The 12487-nt window shown below is 49.4% G+C and overlaps 1 protein-coding gene across 1 annotated transcript; it reads left to right on the top strand.

Annotated features, from left to right (window-relative positions):
• Positions 1-11891, top strand: ASF1B (anti-silencing function 1B histone chaperone). The gene is made up of 4 exons (XM_055429682.2): positions 1-378; positions 7199-7314; positions 9624-9800; positions 10665-11891. Exons 1-4 carry the CDS (start codon positions 270-272, stop codon positions 10869-10871), a joined length of 609 nt encoding a protein of 202 aa, XP_055285657.1. The 5' UTR covers positions 1-269; the 3' UTR covers positions 10872-11891.
• Positions 11892-12487: the final 596 nt, after the last annotated feature.

Raw genomic sequence — 12487 nt, 5'->3', positions numbered from 1 at the left:
CTCTCACATCCCTGAGATGGAGCTCCACGGATTGGTCCCGGGAGTCTCGGCGCGCGCCGACCGGCGCTCCAGGATTGGCTGAGGAAACGCTCACGCAGTCGTGTAGCGTTGACGGTGATTGGCCGTAGGGTGAGAGCCGGCTATTTGAAGGAGGCGCGCGGACTACATACGCACCTCAGATCGCGGTCAGAGGAGGCGGGAGTGGATTTGGCTAAACCCAGCCGCGGGCTCGGCCCCAGCTCTGGCCTCAGCCGCGACCCGACGAGGCGATGGCTAAGGTGTCAGTATTGAACGTGGCGGTGCTGGAGAATCCTAGCCCTTTCCACAGCCCTTTCCGGTTCGAGATCAGCTTTGAGTGCAATGAGGCCCTGGCAGACGGTGAGACTGGGCCCTTGTGGAGACCCCACTCCCCTGAGCTAACTCCGACCCCCCTTTGCAGACAACCCCGAGGCCAACCCTGCCAAACACACCCCCTCTCCCCCTCCCCCAACCGCGATCTCCCTTGAACCAAAGCCCGCCCACCATCCCCAACCCCCGCCCTTGGAGACTACTCCCATCCCACCCCACCCTCATGGTTCCTCTTTTCCCCTAATGGAGACCACTTCATCCCCCTCCTTTTCCTGGGGCGTTCCTCCTGAGCACCTGTTTTCTATGTAGGGACCTCAGCCTCAGTTCTTTAACCTGCAGAGACCCTCAGCCTCTCCATCTTCCTTGTAGCAAGAAACCCCCCATCTTCTATTTCTGTATGGGCAGACCACCATTCCAGCCACCCAGTCTCCCCCACCAGTCCCCTCTCCCCTGTGGTGAGACACTTCCACCTCACTCTTTTCCTGTGGAGATCCTAAGCTCTAGTCCCCTCCCATGTCCCATATGAAAAGCACAGCCGCCTTCCCCATTGTCCCTGTGAAGATCCTCCCCCTCTGGCAAGACCTCACCCATCCTATCTCCCCATTTGTCTCCCCATAATATCCCCTATCTGCTGATTCTTAACCACAACCCCCCCTTCTAATTGTTTTCTACCTCAAACCACATACCCTAGAACCTGGCTTCCCTTCTTAGTCTGGCCCCAACCCTCTGCTCCCTCAAGAGGCATGACCTGGCTTCCTGCTCCAGTGTTTGAGGATAATCTGGTCTCCCCAGCTCTTCTTCCTTCCTCCTCCCTGACTGTGGGCTTCAATGAACACACTCAGATCTGAGGAGTGGCACGGCCAGGCACACGTTAGCTGGTTCCTACTGTTGGCTTGCTGGATTCCTGCTGACCCACTGAAGCAAAACTCGCAACACTTTTGATGGCCTGACCTCGACTTGGGCGGTGTGGGATGGGTGTGCGAGGCCAAGCCATGATGATGTTTGGCTTCAATCTGGGAGGTCACAGCCTTTTGTGCATCTTTTCCAAGGTGCTTTCACAGATGTGCTTATTCATCCCTGTGACAAAAGGCGAAAATGGCTCTCATCTCACAGATGAGAAGGCGGGAGCCACAGAGAATAAAAGACCTTTCAAGTAAAGGTCTATAAAAACCGGAAAATATAAGGTCGTTCATTGAGTCTTGGCACCACTTAGAGGAGGAAGTACTTCCATTAGTTGTCTTCTCCACTTGGTGGTTAAAAGAGAAGAGGCAGCCTCTAAGGAGGCAGAGATCTGGAAGGCCAGGGTGTGCTAAGCTAGCACCTCTCAGTGGTCGGTGGGTGGTTTGCCTGCAAATGGCTTTCTCCAACTAGCATGGGGTTGAAGAGTTTTGATGTCGGGTGTGCTTGGGTGGGGCCATTGGATCACTCCCTGCTTTCTCTTCTTTTTAAATCAAGGAGTCATTCTACTTATGACTAACTATAGAATATGCCCAGTTAAATCCTTTCTGGAACAAGGCGGGGTGTAAATAAAGAAAGTGTAGAATGACCCTGTGGAATAAGATTTAATTTTAAAACCAGGAGATGTAAGGAGCTAATAGTTCAAGGGATTCATAGTTCCCAGATGGCAGGAGATCGGGTTTCAGTCAGCCTGTTTGTGCTCCTGGCATTTAAAAATGGTTGCATGGTCATTATCTAGTACTTTCATTCCTGCAAACTCCTGCCCTGTTACTTTACTAATCTGTTTATAGAATCAGGAGAGTCTAAAGTCAACCTGCTGGTCATTGTTTTTTTTATTTGTGTTATATTTTATTTAAGATTGATTGATTTCTTTTTGGCTGAGCTGGATCTTCGGTGCTTTGCTCAGGCTTTCTCTAGCTGGGGTGAGCAGTGACTACTCTTCATTGTGGTGCATTGGACTTCTTGCTGCGGTGGCTTCTCTTGTTGAGGGGCACAGGCTCTAGGTGAGCAGGCTTCAGTCGTTGTAGCTCTAGGGAGTAGTTGCTCCACAGCATGGAAGATCTTCCTGGACCAGGGATCAAACCTATGTCCCCTGCTTTGGCAGGTGGATTCTTAACTACTGGACCACCAGGGAAATCCCTAAAGACTGTTCTTTCTTTCCCCAAGGTCATTATTTTTTTAATGGAAACAAAATGACTTCCAAGGTCACACAGCTGGTGTGTAGAATTTTTAACACTAGGTCTTATCTCTGAGTTCTGAGTCCAGGGTTCTTTATCTTTGCTATAAACTGGAAAAGAATGCACCCACTATTTTAGAAGTGGGACATAAACAGGACAGAAGAGGGCAACGGGGTCCTATTATTAATTATATCTGGACAATCAAGCTTTTGCTCAGAAGAATTCCAGTTGGAAAGCCAACTCTGGACCAGAAGGCTAGACTCTCTGGTTGCACCTGCAGGGCTGTGCTTCACTCTGACGTGTCAACTTGCTTTCTGCCTCTTCGCACAGAGAGGATTTCTCTCCTGCCTCCCAGACAGATGGAGCAGGCCTGACTTTAGAAGCCTCTTAGATTCTGGAGAAAGTCTCAGTCAGCCTTGTGACCTGGCATCTGAAGATCTGAACACGCAGCCCCCAGTCTGAGCCACTTCTCAAGGGCTCTGAACCCCTTTTACTCTCTCTCCCCTCCTCAGCAGCATCTGGAAATAGATGCATCCAAGGCCTGGGTCTATATTCAATACATTGGGTGTGTTTTCCCCCAGTTTAGTTGAGAGATTCATGAGATACTGCCTGAACAAGCCTTAGAGCCAGATTATCTGACCCGCACCTAACACGCTGTGGTCAGACCAAGGTTCAGTTGTGTTATGAACAAAGGGAAAGTGATAAACAGAAAAGGGCCTACTAGATAAGTTGTTGGGATTGGGGTTGTTTTGTTGTTTTTGGATTGTTTGGGGTTTTTGTGTGTGTGTTTGGCTGCAATGGGTCTTCATTGCTGCACTTGGGCTTTCTCTAGTTGGGGTGAGCAGGGGCTACCCTTCATTGTGGTGCTTGGATGTCTCATTGCAGGAGGCTTGTCTTGTGGAGCATGGGCTCTAGGATGAGCAGACTTCAGTAGCTGTGGCACATGGGCTCAGTAGCTGTGGCCTGTGAGTTAGTTACTCTGAGACATGTTGGGATCATCCTGGACCAGGGATGGAACCCGTGTCTCCTGCTTTGCAGGTGAATTCTTATCTACTTTGCCACCAGGGTAGTCCTGTTTGTGTTTTTTTGGGGGAAGGAAACATTCTCCAGCTAATTCAACTACCATAATTTTTTTTATGTTTTTCATCATATCGTTGGTCTGGATTTTGTTTTCATACATAGTGGAGGAGCATTTTGTGCAGTGGTTAGATGATAAAGTTAAAGTGTAAAGACAAAACAATGGAATCCATTTACCCTTGGAATTACTTAGAAGGCTAGGCGCACATTATACGTGTGCAACCTTATCTCATATTCAGTAGGAATGAATTTGTGCTGTTTGTGACTGATGTCCCCACATCTCATTCAAAACAATGAAGTCACTTCAGGATGCCTCTGCTTAAGAGGCAATTCCAGTTTGTAGGTCCTTATTTCAATCATCTTCTGTTTTCCAGAGGTGATTTTATAAACTCCTTAACTCTTGTTATTTTTTAATGTGTATTGATTTGACTGTCCCGGTCTTAGTCACAGCATGAGGAATCTCTTTAGCTGTGACACGCGAACTCTTATCAGCAGCATGTGGGATTTAGTTCCCCAACCAGGGATTGAACCTGGGCCTGCTGCATTGGGAGCTCGGAGTCTTAGCCGCTGGACCACCAGGGAAGTCTCTCAGCTCCTTAATTCCTGAGTGAGTACTGTCGTCCTTGGTTAATTCTCTGGTTTCTTTCTGACCTGAGTACTGGGGACCATTTCAACCCATTCGCCTGACCGCCTGTGTTTCTCTCTTCCAGTCTGCACCCACACAATCTTGTTTAGGTTTTGCCAACAGGTGTTTTTGGGTTTTGGCCATTCCATGCCACATTTGGGATCTCAGTTCCCTGACAACTGGGCCACAGCAGTGAAGACAGGAATCCTAACCACTAGGCAACCAGGTAACTCTGTTGCCAACAATGTTGAAAGCTGAGTGCCTGTCGCATACACCAGGGCCTATTCTATTAAAATCTCCCTTCTGTATCCACCCTCAGCACATTAGTTAGGCTTCCCAGGTGGCTCAGTGGTAAAGAATCTGCCTGCCAATGCGGGAGACTCGGGTTTGATCCTTGGTTGGGAAGATCTCCTGGAGGAGGAAATGGCAACCCACTCCAATATTCTTGCCTGGAGAATTCCAGGGACAGAGGAGCCTGGAGGGCTATAGTCCGTGAGGTCACAAGAGTCGGACACAGCTTAGCCACTGAGCACATATGCAGCACGTTAGTTAGTGCACACGTATGTGACTCCATTGATGATGGGGAAGGCAGCCAGAGGAAAGACACCAAATGATGGGACTGTGGCAGAAAGGTGAGAACAGGGCTAGCTTGTTTTCTGTTAATCCAAAAACATGTTATTTCCGGTTGTGTCACTACTTGGTAGCAAAAATAAATCAGTAAGCTTAACTCCTTCCTGCAAATAAGAGAATGGGGTTTGACTGAAGCCCAGTTCAGTCAAATGGGCACCCACATCCTGTAGACCTGATAGGGTCCCTGAGGAGAAGGCCGGTGTCAGCTGTGAAAGGGCAGGAAACCAGGGTATCGAGGAAGGGCGTGGAGCTCAGGTGACAGACCTCCATAGTCGTGGCCCGGCATTGCTGTGCTTCCGAAGTTGGGTGCTCTGGGACTTCCCTGGTGGTTCAGTGGCTAAGATGCCGAGCTTTCAATGCAGGGGGCTCAGGGTTCAATCCTTGGTTGGGGAACTAAGATCCCATGTGCTGTGTGGCAAAGCCAAAAATAAAAGTTAAAAAAGAGACTGCCACGGGTTTAAATTAGATTTAGGATACGATGAAATTAATAAGGAACAGGGGTCTCAGGATTATGAGAGGCCATTCTCCCTCCTCCTCACAAACACCTCAGGGAAAATTGAAATAACAGTCGGGGGGGGAGACTTCTCAGGCCCTTGTAGACATGTGCTCAATCGCTCAGTCATGTCAACTCTTTGCAACCCCACAGACTGTAGCCCTCAAGGCTTCTCTGCCGATGGAATTTTCAGGCAAGAATCCTGGAGTGAGGTGTCATTTCCTTCTCCAAGGGATCTTCCTGACCCAGGGTCAGACCCAGGTCTTCATCTCCTGCATTGGCAGACAGATTCTTTACCAGTAGCACCACTTAGAGACATGGGGGTGACCTTATCCGTTCTAAGCCCTACCCTCATTCAGCTGCCCTCTCCCTCAGAGTAAACAGTCAATTCAAATGACAGGTGTTTCAAATTCACCTGTGTGCGTTTTAAAAGCAGAAACAATAATGCTTCAGTTAGGAACTGTCTCAGGAAGACATGTGTTCCTTTGGCAAAATGCACTCCAATTCATTTCCTAGGATGAGCCCTCTTAGAGGCATGTGATGCCCATACTGCTTGAAGGGCCAAGTGATTTTAGAAGGACTTCCCTGGTGGTCCAGTGGCTAAGACTCCGAGCTCCCAATGCAGGGGGCCCAGGTTCGATCCCTGGTCAGGGAACTAGATCCCACATGCCACAACAAAGAGTTCACAGGCCACAACTAAGACCCGGTGCAGCCAAATAAATATTTTCTTAAAAAGGCACCAAAGTTGGGTGCTCTTGTGGGACACTAGACCAAGGAACAGGGCAACTTATAAGACAGTGTGCTTCCCATGAAAATCACAGCTTGTGAAACTACTCCCCCGGCTGCTGGAGCCCGTCGGTTGTGTAATTTCAATGAACCTAAAATAAGTTTCAGGTCTCTGGCCAGATTTCCCTGTACTAGCGTGACCTTGCCCCTGATACACTTGGCCCTCCTGCCAGAGCCCTCAGTCACTGGGAATTTCCTGTGTTTGATGGGCGGGGTCTCACGGAGCCCTTTTCCTTTTATCTGGCCAGAAGAGAGCCAGGATTGGGGGTCCCCCAACTGGAGGGGATGCCAGAGAGTTGGGGTTCAGGATGGCCTTAGGGTGCGACATTTATGGACTGAGTCGCTGTTGCCCGAAGGTCTGAGAGCAGGTGTGACTTGGTGTTGGATCTGGAGGACCCAGGGACTGGCTGGCTCCCCCAGCGACCTCATCTCCCCATCCTGCCGGCTGGCTCTCCGACCAGATTGCAACCCGCCGCCCTGCCCCAGTTGTCGAGGGATCTACTCAGTTCGGTGGCACCAGTCCCTGTGTGTGAAAGAGGATGCCGCCTCCTGCCTCCTGTCCCAGCTCCCTGCTCTTCCCTCCTCAGCATGTCTCCGTGTCTCCATCACGTGGCCCTTAATTCAGCCTCTGCCATACGGTTCACCCTCAGGCTCTGAAAGGCCTGAGTTGCCCTGGAGGTGCAGAGTCAAGGTCACATGGCCAAGCTAGGCCCACAGGAGAAATTTCCCTACTGGAAATAGAGCTTCGCACCTGCCCTGGTGACCAGCGACGCAGTGCCTGGCACTTGATGCCCAGTGGATGTCGGGTGTTCTTTATTGAAATTAAAAAAATCTTTTTTAATAGATTTTATTATTCACATCAACCCTCCCAGGTTTTCCCCATTTTACAGATGCAGAAACTGAGGTATGGAGAGGTTAAAGAATTTCTCAAGGTCATAGGACAGAATGGGGATTCAAACCTTGGCAGGTTACCTCCAGTAGATGTCAGGTGTCCTTGAGAATTAAAATCTACCAATGTATTAAGGACCAATGCAAAACTACCATGAGAAGGCCCTTTCCCAGCTGATAAATTATTTCCGTTCCTAACACCCCATATCCTTGCAGACCTGGAATGGAAGATCATTTACGTTGGCTCAGCCGAGAGCGAGGAGTTTGATCAAATCTTAGACTCGGTACTGGTTGGCCCTGTCCCAGCAGGGAGACATATGTTCGTCTTTCAGGTAAGAAAGATTCAGCCTTGGGCCCTGACACCTAGAAACATCCTCTCTAACGCTAAAGCACAGGGATGGTTCATTGGTCCGAGTTCAGGTTCAGATCCTGGCTCCGCTCTCAAGCACTGTCTGACCTCTCAAAGGTAGTTCAGACATCTCCCATCTCTATTATGTCATAGCTGTTACCATGAGCCACCAATTTACAGCTAATTCTTGTTACTCACGGGAGTTATGTAAAGTTGCTGTGGACATTGAATTAATGAATCCCAAACCATTGCCCCTAGAACAGCTGTCGCCAACCTTTTTGGCACCAGGCACTGATTTCCGGGAAGACGATTTTTCCACGGACCCAGAGTGGGGGGATGGTTTCAGGATGATTCATGCATGTTACATTTATTGTGCCCTTTATTTCCAATTTCAGCTCTACCTCAGATATCATCAGGCATTAGATCCGGGAGGTTGGGAATCCCTGCCCTAGAGGAAATACAGTGTTAAGTTTCTGCAAGTCAACATTTTTGTCAACCGGTCAATACATAATCTTGTTTCATGTGTTTTTCTGTTTAAAGACACCTTATTTTGGATTTATTCACAGTGAACACATGGCCCACAGGACTATAACTCCTGCCTGAGCAAAGCTTACCTAACGTATGTGTTTTCTCTATAACGTACATCCCTTCTTTTTAGGAACACGGCAGCCCTCACTCAGCACCACGTTTAGGGCCCTTTTAAGCAGCAAAATTACCAACAAAAACGCAGAAACTGGCCTAAAGATGGCAAAAAAACTGTGGCCTAAAGATGGCAGACACATGTTTAGTCTGAGATTGCCTCGTTCTGCCTCAAGTAGGAACATGCACACTGAGCTACTCAGATCCCACCTGTGCTCTGTCTGTCCGTGTCCATCAATGACTGTGAAAGCCCCCAAATGTTGATTTGGGGTTGCAGATACATTTGAGAAAATAGTCGGATTTTCAGATATGCAACGTGTGACTAACCAGGATCCAGTGCAGCTTGTAAGTGGTTCCAGTCCAGCATCACGGGCTTCCTGGTGGCTCGGGTAAAGAACCCACCTGCAGTGCAGGAGACGCAGGTTTGATCCCTGGGTGGGAAAGATCCCCTGGAGTAGGAAACAGCAGCCCACTCACTAATCTTGCCTGGGAAATCCCATGGACAGAGCAGTCTGGTGGGCTACAGTCCGTGGGGTCACAAAAGAATCAGATACAACTTAGAAACTAAACAACAATCCAGCATCACAGGGGTTGTCAGAAATGGAGATTTCCTATGATTCTTAGACACAGTAAAGTTTAAGAGCCAGGGCTCAAATCCATTCACTTACCTAATCCTGGCCATTCCTGCCCCAGTCTCAGCAATCCCGTCCCATCACCTAACTCCCTGCCCACCTCTACCCCATCCACTGGCTAGCCCCATCTACCCCGCAACAGGGGCATGTGACCCATACAGTCACACAGGGCCCCACGCTTGCTATAATGTTCTGCCATCACTGGGTGAAACAACTAATTTTTTAACCCGAGGCCCCGTGGTTTGATGTTGTTAGTCTCCTTTTGCACCAGTTGTATAGCCGGTCTTGTCCTTAGCAACGCCCCGCCCCCCGAAATCTGTCCACTTCTGTCCTTCTCTAAGGCCTGGTCTAAGCCACTGTCCCCTCTCCAGGATGACTTCTGTAGCCCCCGGCCTGGTCTCTGGACTCCCACGTAGCTCTTTTCCTATTGCAGCTGCACTGACCTCTAGAGTTGAATTTTCAGATGGAATGAGCAGTGCCACACCAATCTCCTGCTAAACACCTTCAACCTTTGCCTATCCTTTCACACACTGATACCCACCCACCTCTGCAGCCTCAGTTTATCCCGCTCTTCGCCTTGCTTCTCAGGTGGCTCAGTGGTAAAGAATCCCTCTACCAGTGCAGGAGACACGAATTCAATCCCTGGGTTGGGAAGATCCCCTCGAGCAGGAAACAGCATCCCACTCCAGCATCCTTGCCTGGGAAATCCCATGGACAGAGGAACCAGGCAGGCTAACAGTCCAGGGGGTCGCAGAAGAGTCGGACACAACTAAGCAACTAAACAACAACAACCCGTTGCTTATTACATTCCTCCTCGAGGCCATATACCTCTCCTTGGTGGCATCTGCCCCATTCGGCACTTTACAGGCATGGGTATGATGGATTCTGTCTTCCTCCCTCAACTGAAAACTCCTCAGAGCAGAGACCACCCTTTTGGCTCTGTAAATACACATTGCTTGAGAATCATATTACCAGGTAAGACGACACTGTCAGTGCTCAAGCCCAGCATGTGTTTCCCCAGGCGGATGCCCCCAACCCATCCCTCATCCCAGAGACCGATGCCGTGGGAGTGACTGTGGTCCTCATTACCTGCACCTACCACGGACAGGAGTTCATCCGAGTCGGCTACTATGTCAACAATGAGTACCTCAGCCCCGAGCTGCGCGAGAACCCGCCCCTGAAACCAGACTTCTCTCAGGTGGGGCTCTTCTCCATACTTCCTGCTTCAGACAGGCTGACTCCTTTGCACCTGGGGGTAGTTGAGTCCTTGGAATTGGGAGCCGAGGTCACTTATTAAGGTTTTCAAGTGGTGCTCAGCTCTCACAGCACCAGGCTGGAACACGAGAGAGAAAGGTCTTTGTTTCTCAGAACTTTGCCTCATAGAGTCAAAATTAGATAGGCCCCAGGACTTCCCTGACGGTCCAGTGGTTGAGACTCTGCCCTCCCAATGCAGGGGCCATGGGTTCAATCCCTAGTTGGGGAACTAAGATCCTGCATGCCATGCAGTACAGCCAAAATAAAAACAATAATATATTCTTTCTCAAGCCTTTATCAAATGTAGTAGAAAACCTTTTGTGTGTATATATATAGTATATGTAATGTATATATTTTATGAATTTTTGCCTAACTAAAAAAATTTATGACATTTCGATTCCACTTGTTTGACTTAGTATGAATAGATACGCTACAAACAACAAAGGTTTACTGTATATAGCACAGAGAACTATAGTCAATATCTTATAATAACCTATAGTGGAAAATAATCTGAAAAATAATATATGTATATAACTGAATCACCATGCCCTGCACCTGAAACACTGTAAGTCAACTATACTTCAATAAAATATATAAAGAAAATAATGATAAAATGAAGATTAGATGGGCCCCAGCCCTAAGTCATGGTACACAGGCTTCCCTGGAGTTGTACACATATTGTTGATGGTAATGGAGTAAGCAAAGTTGGCTCTTCCTGGACTTCGGGAGGGTGTCTGGGAGTACACTGTTTTGTGGGAGGGATACGAGGGCATGCTAACGAGGGTTGGTGTTCCTTTTCCTGCCCCAGCTCCAGCGGAACATCTTGGCCTCAAACCCCCGGGTGACCCGCTTCCACATCAACTGGGACAACAACATGGACAGGCTGGAGGCCATAGAGAACCAGGACTCTGCCCTGGGCTGCAGCCTCCCCATCAGCTGCACCCCCATCAAGGGCTTGGGTCTCCCCGGCTGCATCCCGGGCCTCCTCCCTGAGAACTCCATGGACTGCATCTAACTGTGGGACTCCAGGCCCTCCTTGGGCCCAGTTGGGACCACGGCCAGTCTCTCCTGGCACATCTGGAAGGGGCAGCCAGGCCTCCTGGAGAGCATCGGAAAGGCCATATGGAGGACTCTGGGGCCATCAGCTCTATCCAGGCCAGTCAAATTTGACCCCCAGGACGGAAGGGGCTTCTGGTCTTGCCTAGCCTTGGCCTGGAGGAGCATCTCACCTCTACTGCCCAGGCCTGAAAGAACCTGGTACTTCAGTTCTTAATTCTTTCTGTCTTGTGTCCTTTCTCTCTTCTACACACACTATAAACTCCCATCTGCAGGCCATTGTGCCACCGTTGTCCCAGGAGTGCCACTGACCCAAAACTTTTCCCACAGACCTCCCTGGCCTGCCTTGAGGCTTTCTTGGTCAGTGCCTGGCAAGGCTCTGACCCTGTTGGGCCAAAGGCTCTGCCATTCATTTCCCTTCCCAGCCATCTAAGCAGATCCACCCAGCTGCCTGGAGTCCCAGACCAGGAGTCTTGGTAGAAGATAGACTCGGACACAATTTCTGTCCTTTTGCCAGGATGATTTTTTAAGTCTTCAATTTAATAGCCCTCTAGAAAACTCTGTTCCCAAAAACGTGATCAGCAGGATGCTGAGGTAAGAAGGTTGACTCTCCTTTGGGTCACAACCACCTTCCTCTTCCCTCCCAACTGGTTCTGGCTTTCCCTGGAGGCTGCCCCTTGGGGACAATGGTGCGTTGGAAGGGCCTGCTGTTCTCATTCTGTCTCAATATTGGTGTCAGGACCCCTCTGCCTCTGGCTGCCTTGATCTGCACTCTGCCAAGACCTCATGTTCTCAGGCCACAGTGCAGACCAGGGAAGCAGTAGGGACCCTGATAACCTTCCTTCCCCTGCCATGCTCCTCACCCTCACCCCTATTCCCTCGCTGCTGCGTGGATGCTGTTGTGATTGCAGTTTGTGTATTAAAGGGTTTTTATATTAAATGTTTGGTTGGTCTGAAAATAAAAAGCACTTCATCTAGACTCTTTCTGCTTTTGTCTCCAGTAGGCTGAGGCGGTTTTGTCTATCTCTTCTCATGATGGGGGCAGTGGGGGGGGCCCTCTCGCCTCAACCAGTAGGTTGACTGCCCCTTTCTCCCTTACTCACTTCTTTTTATAGTCTTGTCATAGTTGTATTCCAGACTGAGGTCCAGGAAGGGACTTTTCTTTGTCAAAACTTAAGCAACCCAGCTGTTCTGTTCAGTTCAGTAGCTCAGTCGTGTCCGACTCTTTGCGACCCCATGAATCAGCACGCCGGGCCTCCCTGTCCGTCCACCAACCCCCGGAGTTCACTCAAACTCATGCCCATCAAGTTGGTGATGCCATCCAGCCATCTCATTCTCTGTCATCCCCTTCTCCTCTTGCCCCCAATCCCTCCCAGCATCAGAGTGTTTTCCAGTGAGTCAACCCTTCACATGAGGTGGCCCAAAGTATTGGAGTTTCAGCTTCAGCATCAGTCCTTCCAATGAACACCCAGAACTGATCTCCTTTAGAATGGACTGGTTGGATCTCCTTGCAGTCCAGGGGACTCTCAAGAGTCTTCTCCAACACCACAGTTCAAAAGCATCAATTCTTCAGCG

The sequence above is a fragment of the Moschus berezovskii genome, chromosome 8 (genome assembly GCF_049115385.1).
Source record: "Moschus berezovskii isolate FMDL1 chromosome 8, NW_MosBer_1.0, whole genome shotgun sequence".
In the NCBI taxonomy this organism is placed as follows: domain Eukaryota; kingdom Metazoa; phylum Chordata; class Mammalia; order Artiodactyla; family Moschidae; genus Moschus; species Moschus berezovskii.
The sequence above is the reverse complement of the archived record's forward strand: the minus strand, read 5'-3'. Positions and strand labels throughout refer to the sequence as shown.